General features: G+C 54.8%; 2 protein-coding genes across 3 annotated transcripts in view; one reads left to right on the forward strand and one right to left on the reverse strand.

Annotated features, from left to right (window-relative positions):
• Window positions 1–972: 972 nt before the first annotated feature.
• Window positions 973–6638, reverse strand: SNRPC (small nuclear ribonucleoprotein polypeptide C). Of its 2 annotated transcripts, none has more exons than XM_083812137.1 (6): window positions 6522–6638; window positions 5741–5783; window positions 5015–5123; window positions 3556–3645; window positions 2337–2441; window positions 973–1350 (listed from the first exon to the last, which is right to left on the reverse strand). In XM_083812137.1, the coding sequence occupies exons 1-6, from the start codon at window positions 6527–6529 to the stop codon at window positions 1226–1228; spliced, it is 480 nt and encodes a 159-aa protein (XP_083668263.1). In that variant the 5' UTR covers window positions 6530–6638; the 3' UTR covers window positions 973–1225. The 2 variants fall into 2 exon arrangements, with proteins under 2 accessions (XP_083668263.1, XP_083668262.1); XM_083812136.1 differs by having other exon boundaries at window positions 3556–3648.
• A 1707-nt stretch (window positions 6639–8345) lies between these two features.
• The window catches only part of ILRUN (inflammation and lipid regulator with UBA-like and NBR1-like domains), a 31821-nt gene continuing 21014 nt past the window's right edge, over window positions 8346–19152 (forward strand). The window contains exon 1 of the mRNA XM_083812133.1: window positions 8346–8805. Within this exon, the coding sequence (XP_083668259.1) occupies window positions 8648–8805 (158 nt within the window). The 5' untranslated portion in view covers window positions 8346–8647. The remainder of the gene's footprint in view (window positions 8806–19152) is intronic.

The following is a 19152-nucleotide window of genomic DNA, read 5'->3' on the forward strand; positions in this document are numbered from 1 at the left end:
ATTTTATTGTAGAAATATCCTCTAACTTTTGCCTCATCTCCACGTTTGTTGAACATGCCTATTAAATATTGGGGAATTAAATATTTGATGTCTCAGCTACACAATGTGCTTTATAGAAGCCTTCAAAGCATGAGCTCCTCAAATAAAATCTCATCTGATTCGACTGTCCTGTCCCAGAGCAGACGGCAGCTCAGGAGAAGAGCCCTTGCAGTTCTGCTGACCAAACACTTTCCTCTAAGATGCAAATTACTCCCACACTTTTGTATTGGATACAAATATGCCAAGAATGAGTTGGAAAATTCTGCCTATTGAAACAGATGACAACCGACACGCACAGAGCAGTTGGTTATGCAAACAGAATAAATTCTTTCAATCCAATTGGAGTCGTACACCTGCATTAAGCACAGCTCATCAAAAAGCAAAGCCCTTTCAAAAAAGGGGCCTTGAAAAATGTCTTCAACATCACATTCCTTTATCTGAAGAAAACTGGGCATTAACAGCCACTGACTCAACAGCTCGGATAACTTGGGTTCACACAAACAACTCAGTAGCAACAACAAAGCAAAAATATGTTTTTCAGCATCAAAACACTAACTACAATACCTTACTATCAGAAGCAACCTTTTAACAGCTTCTCTTTGTTTCCCTCAATGAAGAATCAGCATTTTATTAAATTCATCCTATTTTGTGTTACAGATTAATGTCATTTTGCAGTCTCCTCAGTTAGATATCACTGCACTTTTGTAGCGTTACATTTTTCTTTCAATTAAAAATGTGCATGCTTGTTTTGAAATAAGAATTCAGAATGCAGATACTGATATTTCTCTCTAGGGGTATAACATGAAAAAAATGTCATACCAGAGGACTTAAGAAAAAATAAAACTAAGAAGAAGCTTAGTGCTAGGTGGGTGGAGAGGGTGCAATGAAGACTGATATTCTGCTGGACAGAAAAAATACACAGTAAGGGTCAGATTCTCCACATGTAAACCAGCATCAATGTTTTATTTCAATGGGGGAAAATCAAAAAAAAAACAAACCATAAAACAGACCAGTTACAAAAGCATCAGCCCAGTGTGCATCTAGGTCAAACCGTCTGCAATTTGAAACAACAGCAGATTTCCTCTACACACTGTTTTCATATAAAATCCTCGGGACGTAAGTCTACGGCATTTTAGCATGTGGAAGATCATAAAATGAAAAAAGCCACGGAGCTCCATTTCCACCTTTATCTGTCTGGGCGGGTCATGCCTGGCCTGGTTGGCACCATCATGGGTCTTGAGGGCGGTCTCATCATTGGGGGCCCTGGCATCATTGGCATGTGTCCTCCCATCGGTGGCCTCATCCCTGGAGCTACAGGAGGAAGGAAAACACATTAGAGAAAAGCTCTGGGGAGCTTTGGAAGAACTGCAGGGAGCGTCCACATTTCTCCACAGCCTCCAGGGAACTTTCATTTTGCACATGTGTAAGCCTTGATCTGGAACCTGGCTGAGAAGGATTACATTTCCCTGAAGGATACCAGCAATTAGTAGGGGTAGAATCAAGTTCCTGGGTTATATGCCCAGTTTTGACAATATTCACTGATAAATTATTTCAACCACTCAAAAGAGACGCTAGCTTAATAACTGCATTGGAAAGTTCATTTGGAAGACTTACTGCAAAATCTTCCAATTAAGTGTTTGAAAAAGGCCGGGTGTGCTTCTTGGAACTGGGTAATGGCACCAGCCATGAAAAGCAGGTCCTTTACCAAAAAGCACCGAGAGAGTGGTTTCCATCCAGCTTCTCCATTTATTGTCAGACACTGCCTTATATTACAGAGCATGCACATATTTTGTGCCGTTTTTAAAAAAAGAACACTTAAGGAACAGTTTCTACCAGCAACACAATAATTGCATTTCACTACTTTTGGTGTGCACGTGCGTATTCCTTTAGATTTGTTCCAGTAACTGCTTCAATAAATGTCCTCTGAGAACTCTTCAAATGCCAATAAGCTCAAAAGCGGAATAGATCAGGACATTTTAGTTTACCTTTGCTGTTCAGAAAAACCTTTTTAAGGCACGTCACTTCTTTGGAACACATTATTTTAAGACACTTTAAACAATAAACTCCATCTACTGCCGAAATGCATCTGTTGTGCAAAAACGTGAACATTGCAACGATGGAATACCTGAACGATTAAAGATTGTCAGACCAAAAGTAGGAAAACTGCAATCTACCAAAGCAGTAATTTCAACCGCACGCCAGGACTAGCAAGCGCCCTCAACAAGCAGCGAAGGAAACTTAAATTAGCAGCTGTCAGACTGCTCCGTTCGAAAGAGAAGACTCCTTTCCAGACTTACCAGGTCCGACGGGCATCATTCCGGGCGGAGGCGGGCCCATCATTGGCATCATTGGGGGCCCACCCATATGAGGGGCTGGCATCATGCCGGGGCGGGGGGGACCAGCTGAACACAGACACAAACCGGTTACACATCCGCCTGCTCTCACATTCCTCAACAAGGTGAAATAGCTATTAGGCTTTACAGGAGGTTTTAGTAATTAAGATGACCTTGATTTTTTTTTTTTTTTGCAATCGTCTGCCTTCGTTTTTAGTTTTAACCTCGACTTCGGGTGCCAAAAAAGTGAATTGGAGGAAGAATACGCTCGCTATTATTTCCAGCTCTGCATATCTAATGCAGATAAACTGCCACTTCCCACAGCAGGGGGCTCTGTGCAGAAAGGGATCTCTGCAGTTTGCCAGCCAAAGTGCAAGACAAGGTTATCAATCCTACTATATTCTTCAAAAAAAAAAAAAGAAACACAAAACACATTGTATCAGAAGTTCAGATAAAGCTATCTACACAGCAGCTACAAAGCAATGAGAGAGCACAATTCCATTAATGTGCTCAGCACTAATGAAATCAACTGAAGATTAAAGAAGATTGAAGAAATACTCTAACAGTGCATTCTCTTACATTTCAATATTTGCAACCTCAACATTTTTTGCTTTATTTCAAGCTAAAGGGACTTTTGTTTTTTTAATTGCATCCAGTTCTGGGCCCCTCAGTTAAAGGACAGGGAACTGCTCGAGAGAGCCCAGCGCAGAGCCACGAGGATGATTAAGGAAGTGGAGCATCCTTCTTACAAGGGAAGGCTGGGGGAGCTGGGGCTCTTTGGCTTGGAGGAGACTGAGGGGTGACCTAATTTATGTTTATAAATATGGAAAGGGTGAGTGTCAGGAGGATGGAGCCAGGCTCTTCTCGGTGAGATCTAATGACAGGACAAGGGGCAGTGGGTGCAAGCTGGAACACAGGAGGTTCTGCTTAAATATGAGACAAAACTTTTTCATGCTGAGGGTGACAGAGCACTGGAACGGGCTGCCCAGGGGGTTGTGGAGTCTCCTTCTCTGGAGACATTCAAAACCCACCTGGACGCGTTCCTGTGTGACCTGACCTAGGTGTTCCTGCTCCGGCAGGGGGATTGGACTAGCTGATCTTTCAAGGTCCCTTCCAATCCCTAACGTTCTGTGAAACACCACCGCTAAGGTCTGCCCTCACCGCCAGGAAACAAGAGACTTACGGATGCTGGGAGGGGGCGGTATCATGGCTCCTCCAGGGGGTGGTGCTGAGAACGGCGTCGGTGGAATTTTCCCTTGCTGGAATGCAGCCGCTACATTGGGGGGGAAAAAAAAAGAAAAAAAAAGAGAAAGAATCCCAGAAGAAAAAATAGTTACTAAGCGGAGGAAGCTCCTGTGTCAACGTTCCTTCTCATGCCAAGCATTCAGAACATACTTAACGTCATGGTGCACACTCATTTGTTCTTACTCTGGAACAAATCCCTGGTTTACACTGCTTGTCAAGATGGAAGCACCTGATATTCTCGAAGACAGTTATTACAGTAATTACTCCAGCTGAGACTAGAGAGCTCCAGGATGAATTTCACACACCTAGCTGGAAGGTGGATAGTAGAGAAAACACATCACATGATTTGCAGCTGTAACTTTCACCTAGGATCATTAAATTAATCCACGTTATCATGAAATAGGCCAATGACTTAGGCAGGTGACAAAAAGCGTGAAAAAGATCTAACGTGAAAAGGGAAAGAAGAAATTCAGAAGACCTGAATTGTCCAAGAGGAAGGCAAAAGATGTGAAAGCTGGAAGCAGCTAAAGAAAGGAAGTTGCCATAAGGTTAATCTGGCACTTGTATCTATCCCATCCAGAGAGGAAAAAAAAACATTATTTAGAGAACAAGTGAGAGGAAAAGAACCCCACGAACTGACAGAGGAAACATTTTGCACTTTATTCAAGCCTACAATAGCAAGAGAGGAGAAAAAAAATCAACATCCCTTGAGAGCTGAGGCCAAGCAACTAGAATACGTAAATAACCCACAACATTTCATACATTTTAATGTCCATTTTCCTACCTTCTGGTTTTCTTATTCACGCTCTTTACATAGAAGTGCTACTACCAACAGAAGCAAAAATAAAGTAAGCTTAAGCCCTAGAGGGATGTCTTATTTCTCTTTTGAAGGGAAGGAGCTAAAAACCTGTTACGAGATCTGGTGGAACACCTAGAACAAATTTGTTCCACGAGCCTCTTCTCACGAAGGCTTGCTAGCAAAACCATTGTGCTTGAAGAGATTGTCCTTGGAATTTAAGGAAGTTTGCTTAAAAACCAAAAACCCCAAGAGGGCTCTCGATCTAAACCCCCAGCCACTTGCCCCTAACCCACAGCCTCGTGCTACGCGAGCTTGTACGATGCTGCTGGCAGTGCTAAAGGCGAGGGGAGCTACAACCCTCAGCCGCAGTAAAGCAATGTCTGCCTGCAACGAGCCCTCTCAGCCTCTTACATGGGAGCCCACACTCAGACAAGGTCAAAATTCAAATCCCAAGTGACATTCTTATCCACGAATCATACAGCAAAGAGCCACCAGGGAACTGATAACGAATCAGCGTGGAAAAAAGGAAGAAAAGCACTTGGAGGACAGAAAGCAGTAACAGCAAAGCAAAACAAGATCACAAAAGGATTCGCCTTACTTGTTTTATCAATCAGGCTCTGGGCTTGCTCCTCCATCCATTTCTGGTAGTAGTCCTTCACATTCTCTTTGTGCTTTCGGCCACTGCAGTGGGTTTTTCTCACAGAGGGCTGAGAAAGATCACATTAAACCCAGAGCTTGTGTAACATCACATAAAATCACAGTTTACTGGGAACTTTGGTAAAACTTAAACATATCCTCTTTGGAAGCACAGAACTGCTTGGTTTCTGCATACACCCAGAGGCCAGGCGCTGTGCCATGCCCTCACGTACAAACGACAAGCATCGAGCCAAGTTTTCGGGTGAGACTGCGCTGACACCAAGTCACACCGTGACACCCAGGATTGGTGAGACCTAGCGAGACTCCAGTCCCTCCTGTTCCTGTTTCCTTTTCGAGCAGGACATCGCAGTATTTCAAACAACCTGGGTTTAGTCGGTGCAGGGTTTATTTTAAGCGCACGTGATAGCACAGATGAATTAACGCAAAAGGTTTGTTACTTACCGACAAACTAGTGGGACACCTTGGTATTTCAAATAGACGGGGTTTGCTCTATGTGGGGTTTATTTTAAGCACACCTGATATCATAAATGAATTAACGCAGATGTGGCTTACTGACAAACAAGCAGGACACCTCATTGCCTCAACTAACCCAGTTTTAGCCTACCCAAGTTCTATTTTCACGTGCTAGATACCCGAGGTGGGTGACGGCGGACGGCTGGGCGCTTACCGAGTCGTGGGTGAGGTACGTGTCGCAGTAGTCACAATAAAACCTGCGGAGGCAGAAGACCTGTTACTGACCAGGGACACCGCTCCGCGCCACCGGGACCCCCGAGCTCCCCCAGCTGGGCCAGGGACCCCCGGGACCCCCAAGCTCCCCCCAACCCAAACCCAGAACACCGAGCTCCCCCCGCCAAGCCCAGGACCCCCGAGCTGCCCCGCAACTGGGCCCGGGGACCCCCGAACCCCCCCACAACCAGGCTCGGGGATCTCTGAGCTGCCCCCAACTGGGCCTGGGGACCCCCGATTCCCCACAGCCGGGCCCAGGACCCCCGAGCTGCCCCCAACCAGACCCGGGGACCCCCAAACTCCCCTCCAACCGGGCCCGGGACCCCCAAGCCCCCCACAACCGGGCTCGAGGACCCCTGAGCTGCCCCCAGCCGGACCCGGGGACCCCCAACTCCCCCCAGCCGAGCCCAGGACCCCCGAGTCCCCCCCAAAACCGTGCCCGGGGACCCCCGAACTCCCCCCCCCAACCGGGCCCGGAGACCCCCAAAACCCCCTACAACCCCCCATAACCGAGCCCAGAGACCCCTGAGCTGCCCCCAACCGGGCCCGGGGACCCCCGAACTCCCCCACAACCGGGCCCGGGGACCCCTGCGCTGCCCCCAATCGGACCCGGGGCCCCCGATTCCCCCCAGCCCCGATTCCCCCCAGCCGGGCCCAGGACCCCCGAGACCCCCCCCCCCCCCCAAACCAGACCCAGGACCCCCGGCCCCCCCGGGGCTCACTTGGGCATGGTGCTCCCCACTCCCCACCACCGGAGCCGCCAGGAAATGCCCCCCCCCCGCACCGCCCCCTTCCGCCGCCTCAGCCCCGACCGCGCTCCGCGCAAAACGGTGGCTGCCGAGGGACAGAAGAGGCCCGCGGGCGGCCTTCGCCTTCCCCGCTGCCTCGGTGCCCGGCCCGGAGCTGGGGGCGCTTTGGGATCCCCGTTTTGGGGGGGGGGGTGTTGGGGAGCTCCGGGGAGGAGCCCCCGCAGCCCTGTGGGCTGCCTGCGCCAGGGCTGCCAGGTCACGGCACAGAAAAGGGAGCGGCTCCGTCCCCCCCCGAACACCTTCCCCTCGGCTGTTTGTACACCTTAACGGGGTCTCCCCTCAGCCTTCTCTTTTCCAGGCTAAACGAGCCCAGTCCTCTCAGCCCGTCCTCACACCGCAGGTGCCGCAGTCCCCAGGCATCTCAGCACCCTCCTCAGGACTCGCTCCATGGCCCTCAACCCCCAGAGTCAGTAGGGTTGGAGAAGCCCTCCAGGATCACCTGCTCCAACCACCCCCTAGCACCGCCGTCACCCACCGAACCATGTCCCCAAGCACCCCGTCCAACCTCTCCTTGAACACCCCCTTGGGCTGGGGAACCCACAAAAAGGGGCTCGGTGTTGGGCAGGGAGCTTGGTCAGGCCGCTAATGGCTGCCAAAAGCAGCCCGGGGGGGCGCAGGCTGCTGAAGGGCTGCACCAGGAGCCTTGTTCGTGCTCGTTTCAGCGCCACCGGGCAACGTTCTCCTGACGTGAAACACAACCGCGTGGGCTGTGAGTCCCGTGGGGCACTGTGGGGCCGGGGATGAAGCCAGGCGCTGTCTGGGAACAGGGCAGGAGGCAGCTGGGCGGTTGGTGTGACCGCCCCGGTGCCGTGTGCCCCTGCTGGGCCTGGCGCAGGAGCCGCAGCAGAGCTGAGCAGGTTTCGGGACGGCGCCTCGGGTCCTGGCCTGGTACAAACAGCGGCGACCCCGTGAGCCCAGCGTTGTTCAGCCCTAAGCGAATCCCCACAGGCTCCATTACTCATTAAGCGGGCTCTCAGGACACACAAGCGCCACGCAGCGATACGCGGGGGTTTGTTTGCCCTGTGATCTCCCTGGGTGCTTCGTGACACAGCCCGGCTTTGAGTTCCAGCCTCTGTTACACCCCTGCCTTCAGCCGTGGCACCACAACCCCTCCCACCCGCACACCAAAACCACGAGCTGGGCGCCGTGGGAGCACCGCAGCCCTCGCCTGGGGCAGCCCCAGGGAGCTCCCGTAACCCCCAGCCAGGCCGGGACGCAGCTCGGGACACAAACACCTCACGTAACGCGGGGCATTTGAGGTTAAAACCTGGTTTATTTACAATAACGTGCTCAATTTGTACGAAACAGCCTTTATTTCCTCGGTTTGCGCCCCCCAGCACTGCCAGGGAGGCTTCTGCCTTCCTCAAAAGCCAGGATTCGCATTGCTGAGGTCTGGGATTGCCCGACCCGCAGCGAGGAGCGGAATTGAGGCGAAAAACGAGGATTTGAGGAAAATTCCAGGCCGCGAGGCCTCTGCCCCCCCCCTTCCCGCTGCCATCCCAGCAGCCCTTGCGCCTCGCTACGCCCCAGCACCCCCCTCCGCGTCACGTGACCGATTTGCATCCATAAACACGCGCGATCTCCTCCCCGCGCCACCTCCCATATATGGCAGCGCGCGCGCGCGCGGCGGGGCGCATGCAAATCCCTCGGCTCCCATTCGCAGACGGGGGGGGGGGGGGGAAATCGGCGTCAGGCGGCGCGCGCGCCGCGTTATGCAAATGCCTGATTCCCCTCCGCGCCCGGCCCGCGGCGTCACAAGGCGCGCGGGGCGGGGCGGCGCCTGCGCGGTGCCCACGCCGACGCCCGCGCCCCCCTCCCCTGCCGCCCGCCCGCCCCCCGCCGTGCCCTCACACCCCCCCTCCCCTCACCCTCACCCCCCCCCACCCCCCCTCCAATCGCCCCCATGCGGCGCTGAGCGGCGGCGGCGGCGGCCCCGGGAGCGGCCCCGGTAGCCTGGGGGGGGGGGAACCCGGACGAGCGGCGGCAGCAGCAGCAGCAGCAGCCCCGGGGGGGGTGGCGGTGGAGGCGGCGGAGGAGCCATGGAGGGCATGGACGTGGACCTGGACGCGGAGCTGATGCAGAAGTTCAGCTGCCTGGGCACCACCGACAAGGACGTGCTCATCGGCGAGTTCCAGCGGCTGCTCGGCTTCCAGCTCAGCCCCGCCGGCTGCGCCTTCTTCCTCGACATGACCAACTGGTGAGGGCCGGGGGGGGGGGGGGAGGCTACGGAGAGCCCCGGGGGGAGGCTGAGAGGCTGCGGGCTCGGGGGAGGCTGCGGGGTTGGGGGAGGCCCCTTGGGACCGTGGGGAGGCCGCCGGGCTCGGGGGGAGGCTGTGGGGTCGGGGGAGGCCCGCGGAGGCCGTGGGGAGGCCGCCGGGTTGGAGGGAGGCTGTGGGGTTGGGGGAGGCCCCAGGGCCTGGAGAGGGACCCGGGGGAGGCTGCACGGCCTGGGGAGGCCGTAGGGCGGCCCGGGGAGGCTTTGGGGACCGGAGGGAGGCCGAGGGGAGGTTGTGAGGCCGCTGGAGGCCACAAGGAAACCGGGGGTGGCTCCAGGGGGGCCGTGGAAAGCTGCGGGGCCGGGGGGAGGCTGCCGAGCTGGGGGAGGCTGCAGGGGGTTGGGGGAGAGCTCTGGGCAAGGGGAGGCCGCAAGGGGACCGGGGGAGGCCGCCGGGACGGAGGAGGCCGCCCCGAGCTGCCTGAGGGGGCGTCGGGCCTGGGGGGGGGGTCTAGGGGAGGCTGCAGGGGCCTGGAGGAGGCCCGGGGAGGCCACAGAGGGGCTGGGGGAGGCCGCCCCGAGTCCCCTCCAAGAGGGCGTCGTGCCCGGCGGCGGGAGGCCGGTGCCTGCCGTAGGCCCCGGGGTGGAGGCTGGCAGGGCAGGGAGCCCCCCGGGAGGATTTCTCCGAGGCCGGGGCTCGGCGTTCGGCCTCCCCGCTCCCCCCCTGCCCGGTGCCGCTGGCATTGGCAGCCCCGAGAGCCCCTGGGTCAAAGGGCTGCGGGCTGTTAACCAGTGACCAGCTCCTGGCACCGCTCCTCCTCCGAGGGGACGGAGGGCGAGCGGCCTCGGCGGAGGCAGGGCTGGGCCGTGGCGCCTGTTGGCCCCAGGAAAATTGGGGCAGAAAGTCTTGGCCTCCCCGGGAAAGTTGCCTGGGCGTTTGGTGAAGATGTAACGTCTGCTCGCGAGCTGGGCGGCTCTCAAAAACTTCGCTTTTTGGGGTGTTTGGAGGTTGTGAAAGCTCCTCGGTGCTCTCCTGGGTTAAAAGCAGGAGCACAGGTAGTCAGGGAAGCCGCAACTCGAGGGGAAAAAAATGTGGGGAAGATGCGATTTAACGGTGGAAAACGGAAAGTAGGAGGGTGTGGGGAGCGCAGGGGTGAAGGGGTGGTGTGAAATTGCTGCTCCTTGTTGCCACCTGCGACCTTAAAACCATCCCGGCTGGGCTGTGCCAGGATGACCGAAGCAGGAGCCTCGCGGTGTGTTCACGCTGAGGATGCAGGAGAGCCGAGCGCCGTGCTTCAGACACAACAGCAGTTACTTACCTAAATTGTCCGTACGTTTTTTTAACTATATTCCATCGAATCCAGGAAACCTCGGGTTTGAAGCTTGAAATCCGAGTTGAAGCCCTTGATATCAACAGTTGGGGGAGGAAAAAAAAAAACTTTCGGGGAACTGTCGAACTAATCAATAGTAACGAGACAACTTCGTAACCTCCTTCCTTCCCTCTTCCTGCGGACCTGTAGGGAGCTCTGATGGCGAACGTGCAGCTGCAGAGGGAGCGAGGGAACAGCAAATAACGCCGTGTGCGTTGCAGGCTGATAAATGCAAAAGAGTCTCGTTAGTGTGCAGGGGTTTGCGTTGGGGAAGTGTCACAGCAGAAAAAGCTTTCCCGCCTCCTTTGTGTTTTGGTGATAACAGGAATAAAAGCACCTGTGCTAGACGTTCTGCTTTGCAAGGTAACGCTGGGGGGTTTTGGTGTTTTTTTTTTTTTTCCTGTGATGTTCCGTGGGAGAGCAGAAACCTCAGGAGAGCCCCGTGAAGGACCTGGGAGCTCCTAGTGAGGTGGCTGTGTGTAACCGTCACGTTCCTCGTTGGTGTTGAAGCTCTCTTTTTCAGGAATATTTACTTTCTTTTGCAGTATCAGTTTCTTAAATACAATCTTAGAACTATTTTTTTATCTTTTTAGTTACAGTCAAAAATCTGAAGTGATCAAAGGAACTCTAATTCACGAGGAACTCACAACTTCAGTGGCTAAGCTCTGGGAACGCAATAAACTTTTAGTGGTTTGTTTTTTTTTCGGTGTTCATAAGCCGTGCTGGATGGGTGGGAGGGTGCATAAAAGGAAATGTGACAACGTGGGGGAATGCGTACGACGCTCCGTGAAAATCAGCGCAGGCTGCGGTGTGGTTGCTCCCGAGGTGGGCTGATGAAAGCCCGGCGGGGTTTTGCCTTTCAGCAGCCCGGGCACAGCCGAGGGTGCTGCCAGCCCTCTTTGGGTGTTCTTGCTGGGATGCTTCGGTGCCGCCCTGTGGGACCGCCCGTCCTCTGTGCCTGTCACCCTACAGCTTACGGTTCCGTTCTCTTCCTGCCCCGTTCTCCAGCTCCCACCTCCTTGGGCTACCGGCCTGAGCGCTCCCTGTCGTTATAAAAAGCCTCGGCCACGTTTTTCCTCTCCTGGCAGTGCCTTCCCTTTGTCGTGCTGAAGGGCGCCGTGCACCTCCAGGCTGCCACCCGAGGTGGTGGCAGGCACCGCCGCCACACGGGGACTGATTCCTCGCCCTGGAATTAGGGCCCGGATCTTCCGTCACCATCCTACCCTGCGAATAACCCCTCTGGGTGAGACTGCCGAGTCGCTTCTCCTGCTGGTAAAGGTCGGGTGCTCCTCCTGGGAGGCGATCTCCTCCCTCTCCGTGCCAGGATCGATGGCTGCTCGCGGCAGGGCTGAGACCTGCGCTCGTGCGGCGCCCCGAGTGCTCCTCAGATACGCTCGTACGGGTTAATTAAGAACTTTTTTTCACGAGTGCAGCAGGCGGCTCTTTGATGATAATGATGTAGTCGCCGGACCTGGAGCTACTTCCTTGTTCTAGGCCTTTGAGATAGCGAGGCAAGCGAGCTGAGCCGGGCTTTGAACGCACGTTTCCAGGGCTATCATTAGGAACTGTCTGAATCTCCGCTTCTGGGAGAGGTGAATTGTTTGAAAACAGCTTTTTCGGGTAACTTGCAGAAGAGAATCTGTTGATCGTGAAGAAATACGAACTGCGGGTAGCCTTCAGGTCTGTCGGTACCTCCGGCTGACCCGGAGCCGCTCGGTGTGCTTTCCAAGTATTTCACGGGCTGGGGCAGCGCTCGGGAAGCTGCCAGCTGCTTTCGTTAGCACCACGGCAGAGGTGCTGCAGGTGGAACACACGCATCCTGAGTTTCTGAGGCCGGTCTTTGATCTTCAGGTAAGACAGGTTAAACGCTCGCAGTTGTCTTTTCCCCTGTTATTTAAACGCTTTCCTAGAGCTGGGCCTCCCGTGAATTGCACCGGGGGTTCCGACCTGCTCCAGCCCAGCTTCCTGCTGCCCGGGCCCTTCGGGGAGTGCTGCTGCCGCTTCAGGGCCTCGTCCCTCGGTGGTTTTTTGGGGTTATTAAAGGGCCCAGAGGTCGGCCGAGAGGTTGAGCTCTTGGCCTAAAACCAGGAGCGAGCTCCAAAAGATGTCGAGGCCCCAAAATATTTCCTCCTCGGGAGGAGAACCGCAGCCGAGTCGCGGGGCGTTTTGCTGCCGTGGTGCCTGGGATCAACCCCACCTCCGATAACCGGGTCCCTGCGCTGTGGCTCCCTCCCCTCCGGGTGCTTTGGGGGGGGGGTCCCAGGAGGGCTTTTGGGGGCTGCTGCGGTTCCAGGCGCTGGCTGCTGGCGTGCCGGGTGCCTGGGGATGTGTCCGAGCTTGTCCAGGCTCCGTAGTCTCATCCGACTGCATCCCAAACCCCTTTCGGAAAGCCTTTGCGTTCATTTATTTCTTAAAATCCGGGGTCGGTTAGGTCAGCGCGGAACGAATCTGCGCCGGGCTCTGCCCGCGGCGGCCCTGACGCGGGAGCAGGGGTCGGTGGGACCGGGGCACGATCAGAAAACACCCAGAAAGCAAATTTTGCGATACCCCGACTGGCCGTCAGCAGTAAGGAGCAGCGTGAACGTAAACAGCAGGGAAACTTTGCCCGGAACGCGCGTCTTGTTTGCTTTCCTTACACACTCCGGTAAGGCCCCTCGCGTCGAAGTCCTGGGACTCTTCCCAGGCTGATGGGGAAATGGTGTTGGGACAAGGAAGAGGAAACTTTATTCGCTGGAAATTGCACCAAATTTCAGGGTTGAGGGGTGGCAGGGGAAGACGTGAGCCCCTTCGGTTCTGTGTAGCTGGGTTTGGGGCAGCTGCCGGTGCTGGGGTTCAGCCCCTGCGTCAACGCAGGTGGCTGCGAGGGGATCCTACCTCGGAAGATTGATTTAATGCTGGCACATTTCAGTAATTCCCGTCTCATGTTTGTTTACGTGCTTTTTTCACTTTTGTTTAGCTGGGTTCTGTTGATCTGGTAGGTGTGATGCTGGTATTTAATTGTAACGCGTCAGATAACGATGGTGTCCATTGCGTTTAAAAAGGGAAAAACAGCGCTTTATTGCTGTGAACCCAAGACTTTTTTGATCTATCTGGCGGGGGGGAAAAAAAAAAAGGTGTTTAAGGTCTTTTTTTTGTAAGGCGGTCAGATCTCTTCTGGAGGCTTTCTTTTTTAGTACGCTCAGAAGAATTTGTAGCTCTGACCTGGTTTCGCCAGTACTCCAGAGAGTTTTCCATGAAAATAATTATAGGTTACTTTATCTCTGAAAATACTAGAGGAATCCGCCGTAGCGTTGCTGTACGGCTGCGGGGTGTTCCTGTAGGAGTGAGGGGAGCTGAGGTGAGGAGGGGATCAGCTGCCGGCGGCGATTCTCACATCAGCAACGTGAATTTGTCTGGCGTCGCGGTGGTTTACCTAGCGTTTGGGTGTGAGTTTTATTGATCGTGGAGGGAAGGCAGAATATTGGATCTTAAAATCGCCGTGTAAACAGATGGGGTTTGCCCCTCCGGTGGGCTGTCGAAATGCTTTCTGTCGAGTGGATGTGCTTGGTGCAGCTGGGAGGGTTTCGTGCTCCTCCCGTCCTGACTTGGGGTCTCCGCTCGATTCCCGCGTCCTCGCAAGGGTGGCGGGATGCCACTCGGGAAAACTCAGCTCCGGGGATGGACGCGTGCGTTGGCAGGTGATGTTAGTGGTGGAGCGTGGGCACCGCTCGGAGAAATACCCCGCGGTGCACCCGGGGGAGCCGTCAGGGCCGCAGGCAGCAGGCGGCACGCAGGCGATGCAGCTCCCACGACGAGGAGCCCCTCGTGCTCCTGGGCTGCGTTTCCAGACCTCGGAGGTGTTCACGAGACAAAAAAAGCATTCAGCTGTCCTCTGTTAACAGGCTTTTTTTGACCGCTTTTCTGTAGAAGACCTCCAGTTTGGTGTTGGGAAGGACTTGGGCTCGAAGTGCTCCAGCTCGGGCACCAGGGCTGGTGGCGGTGCGTGGCCGCTCGTCGCCTCCTCCCAGCCTTCTCCCGCTCGCTGTGCGTGAAGGGTTCGCTGGTGCAACGTACGGAGCCGTCCCCTGGTAAATCTTCAACTCCGGCCCTCCGAGGGCCCTGCGTTGTGCTCCTGTGGAACCGGCGGGCGCAGAGGGCAGACGTGAGGCCGTGCCAAGTCAGACGCATCCAAGTTTTTAGGCATTACCTCTCGGGATATGAATGCCGAGGTGGAATGCGTGGCCTTAGCTGCGTCTGCCCCTGCGCCAGCCAACCTTTGATCATGAGGCGATACCAAAAGCCGGTTTATTGATCTCGGTACGGCGCTGCGCCTTCGGTCTGGTAGAGAGCTTCGTGCAGCCGACGGCATTAAAACACCTGCGGTTTTATTCCAGCTCTCCGTTAAACACCGGCACCCCCGAAGAATGCAATTGATCTCTCAAATCAAAACACTGCTTTATAGCATTTTTTTAGATGCAAATAGTTAGGAGCAGCTCTGGTATTGCTGATCAAACGCTTCTGGTTACAGACCTAACGTGCTGCCAGGTTTGGTTTTGTTGTGCGCCGGTTGCGGGGGCAAACATCTGCTGCTGGCATCGAGATCTCCATTGTAGCTTTTATTTGCAGATCGTGAACGAAGCACGAACAAATTAATTTCATTTCCTCTGCCGTTTGAAGGCAGTGTTTCTGCTGATGTCCAGTAAACTAATCAGCCGCTATCAGAGAGCTCCATCCGATGAGAGATGTTGTGTCTGGCTGCGTTTGCTGAGTTTTCCTCTCTTCCTCCGCTTGTGAAGTCGAAGGGAAGGCAGGATATAAAACAAGCGGTAGGATTTTTCTCCCAAAACAATGAATGTAAACCCTCGTTCCCCGTTCGTATTAGAATTGTTGGATTTGACACCAAATATTGCTGTGCCACTGTAAGTGGGGGGAGTTGTGGTGTCTGCTTTGCTTTAGGAGGGGTCAGGGTCCCTGCTGTCCGTGTCTGTCTGCTCTTTGTCTCGGTCCGTGGGGCTCCCGTGACTTCCCTTTTGCTTATCCACATCACCGTAAATCTGAGGGAAGCTTTCCCAGCGCTGCTTTCGCAAATCACAAGCCCAGCGTTGATGCTCCTTCGGTTCTGAGCGGGCGGTGGGGGGAATCTCCAGCCCTTGTGTCCTGGAGGAGACAAACCTGGGACAAACCGGGCTTTGAAATCAATTTTGTCTTCCCTGGAAACTTCTTTGGGTGAACTCGGAGCTGGTCCAGCATCTGGCGGGGAGGAGATAGCGGGCGGTGGGGAGAATCGGGGCAGGCTGGCAATCCCGTGGCTGCCGCTCAGCGGTGCCTGCGTAGGCTCCTTCGTACCCTGTCTGGGGAGCAGAAAATAGTTTTTAACTGCTTAATTCATTGCGGTGGCTTGAAGCGTCGTGGATGTATTCTTAGTACGTGTGAGCTGTTGTAGACTTGGATCTCTGCACGCGGCTGTCCCCTGACGTCACTACAAATAAGAAAATCAGAGAATTAATCAGCTGAAAAACGTTTTCTTGGACAGCTTTTATTTAGAGCGTTAAAAAAAAGCACAACTCATCTCCAAAAAAGCTCAAAAGGCTGTGGACGTGGTCTACCTTGACCTCAGTAAGGCTTTTGACACCGTTCCCCACAACATTCTCCTCAAGAAACTGGCTGCTCGGGGCTTGGACTGGCGTACGCTTCGCTGGGTTAGAAACTGGCTGGATGGCCGGGCCCAGAGAGTTGTGGTGAATGGAGTCAAATCTGGCTGGAGGCCGGTCACTAGTGGAGTCCCCCAGGGCTCGGTACTGGGGCCGGTCCTCTTTAATATCTTTATTGATGATCTGGATGAGGGCGTCCAGTGCACCCTCAGTAAGTTTGCAGATGACACCAAGCTAAGTGCGTGTGTCGATCTGCTCGAGGGCAGGAAGGCTCTGCAGGAGGATCTGCATAGGCTGGAGCGATGGGCTGAGGTCAACTGCATGAAGTTCAACAAGGCCAAGTGCCGGGTCCTGCACCTGGGCTGCAACAACCCCAAGCAGAGCTACAGGCTGGGAGATGAGTGGCTGGAAAGCTGCCTGGCCGAGAAGGACCTGGGAGTATTGGTGGATAGTCGGCTGAATATGAGCCAGCAGTGTGCCCAGGTGGCCAAGAAGGCCAACGGCATCCTGGCCTGTATAAGAAGCAGTGTGGCCAGCAGGTCGAGGGAAGTGATTGTGCCCCTGTACTCGGCTCTGGTGAGGCCGCACCTCGAGTACTGTGTTCAGTTTTGGGCCCCTCGCTACAGGAAGGACATGGACGTGCTCGAGCGAGTCCAGAGAAGGGCGACCAAGCTGGTGAGGGGTCTGGAGAACAAGTCTTACGAGGAGCGGCTGAGGGAGCTGGGCTTGTTCAGCCTGGAGAAGAGGAGGCTCAGGGGCGACCTCATCGCTCTCTACAGTTACCTGAAAGGAGGCTGTAGAGAGGTGGGGGTTGGTCTATTCTCCCACGTGCCTGGTGACAGGACGAGGGGGAATGGGCTAAAGTTGCGACAGGGGAGTTTTAGGTTGGATGTTAGGAAGTACTTCTTTACCGAAAGGGTTATTAAGCATTGGAACGGGCTGCCCAGGGAGGTGGTGGAGTCACCATCCCTGGAGGTCTTTAAAAGACGTTTAGATGTAGAGCTTGGGGATATGGTTTAGTGGAGTACTTAGTGTTAGGTCGGAGGTTGGACTCGATGATCTTGAGGTCTCTTCCAACCTAGAAAAATCTGTGAATCTGTAAATATTTGACCTGAGCGATCTGCACGAAAGGTAGACTTCAGACACATTGCGTTTTTAACTGCAGAGTGTTACAACTGTGCCGTGTCCACGTTACAGACCCGTCCGGGGCGGGTGCGCGTGGAGCGGAGCTGCAAGCAGACAGACGGCTGCAGCAGCGGGAGTTGGGTGCGATATAATTTTAGTCCGGCTGGGCTGCCCAGCGTGCCCGAACTTGTTCTCAGACAGTTTCTGTAGCTTTAATCCCCCCCATTACTCGAACGCAGACAATTATAGATCGGCGACACGGTTTGTGCCGAGGAGTTAGCGCTCGGGGAACCTGCTGCGTGCCGGCAGCGCGCTGGCTCCCCGCTGGGACGAGCTGGTGCCTGTGTCCGGGGGCAGCAGGTAGGGAGCAGCTCCTGCTGGGACAGCCACAAAACGTTTCGGCCCAGGCTTCGAGCTCCTGGCCGCCTGCTTTCGGAGGGTTCAGCTGCTGGGGTCTGGGGCTCACGGCGGCCTCGCAGCCTTGGTTCTGCCGCCTCTTGCTGCAGGGCGCAGCGAGCGCTCAGCCGGGACCGTGGTGGGCGTTACGGTGCCTTTGTGCCCGTTTGTGTGCATCTGAAAGCCTGTTAAAGCGACTTTTGGTGGAGTGGGGTGTCCTGAAAACTGTGTGCATCTTCAGTGTCTTCTCCCTTGCTACCCCTGTGCTGCCCCTGGACGGAGAGCAACACTACGTTCAATCACTGCAGGTCAGGAACATCCCCCTTGTATTTTGGAACTGGCTGCTCTCAGCTGAAACCATCAGGTTTTTCTGTGGCTTCGTGTAAGGAAATGCAGGAGCTTCAAATTAGCCAGCTTTTTCCCCCTCTCTCTTAAGCCGTGTAAGTTGAGCTGAAAGCTTTCAGCTTCTCTCCGTGGTCCTTTTGGATCCCCAAAGCCTCGCGGGGTAATTTCCCAGCCTCGTGTTTAGTGTAAGAGGTCAGCTCTGAAGGTAACTGACGCGCACATTTGGCTTTCAGGAGCGGTGTTTATTGAAAGCTACTCGCTGATTAAAATTTCCAGTCCTTCAAAATGTCTTGAGAGCCCTTCCACTTAATTGCCCTGTGTCGTCTCCACTGAAAATGTTTGAATTCAGCTCCAGGTAAAAGCGCTTCCCTGCGGTGTCGAGTCTCTCCCCCGAGCTTCTGCTGATGCTTCGAGGTGCCTCCCACTTCAGGAGCAGTAAGTAGCTGTTCGGGGTGGCCTAACCCGGAGTGCTATCAGTCCAATTCCCCAGCAGCTGAGGAAATCAAATCCAAAGGGGATGCTGGGTGCCGAGATGAAAGGAGGGGACCGAGGCTTGCCTCACCGGGATGTGCTCCTCAGGCGTTTTGAGTCTCTCCCACCTGTATCACGCGGAGCTGTCCCGTTATTTAGGAGGGAGAAGTTACCCAGCTGCTGCGCTATTTCTCTTGCACGCCTTTGTTTTTAGCGAAGGGTGCCTTGTGGGGTGCCGGGGTGCCCGGCTACCTATTGCTTTGGGGGGCAGGAAGGACCCGTGAAGGGTGAGAATTCAGTCGTGGAAGGAGCACAAAGCGCTGCCCAGAAAGCAGTAAGTATTCAGCCCCGTGTCACTGCTTAGCTTTTTGCACTGCATCTTTCAGGAGGGCGGCACCGGAGCTGTGGTTCCCGTGCCAAGAGCTGCCTGTGGGTGCTGAGGACGCGCCACGCATGGACGCCACGCGTGGGGTGCTTCTGTCCTCAGCCCCTGCGAGGGAGAGAAACACAGCCTGGCACTCGCTTCAGCACATGGCTCTGCACAGCGCAGTGACAGAGTCCATTTGTCAGAGTGCTTTCTACTTGACTTAACCGTTGTCCTCAGCTCGCTGTCCTTGCATGATACCAGGGCTGCATCCTGCATGAAATTCAGAGTCGAAGGCATTGCACCGATTTGATTGCCTTTGTTTTTCCTGGCAGCTCAGGAGAGTCGCTGCTGGGAGCTCTCACCCGTTAGATCCTAAGAGGTGGTAGGAGAGGGCAGGAGCTGATAGGAACAAACTGCCCGCTGCATTCTGAGCTGAAGGGGCTGCCTTGTTGTAATTTGGAGTCATCAAAGAATTTTATAAGAAATGAAAACTTGTAGGTTCCTGTAACAGTTGAAATTTTAATTGTCAAGTTGTCGCTTTCTGCTGGAAGTGGCACTTAAGAGTGGAATTCCCGTGTCGTGAAGGCCTCCAGAGAGGCAGCCTGCGGGCTGGACGGGATTTTTC

The sequence above is a fragment of the Anser anser genome (assembly GCF_964211835.1).
Source record: "Anser anser genome assembly, chromosome: 27".
Lineage (NCBI taxonomy): Eukaryota > Metazoa > Chordata > Aves > Anseriformes > Anatidae > Anser > Anser anser.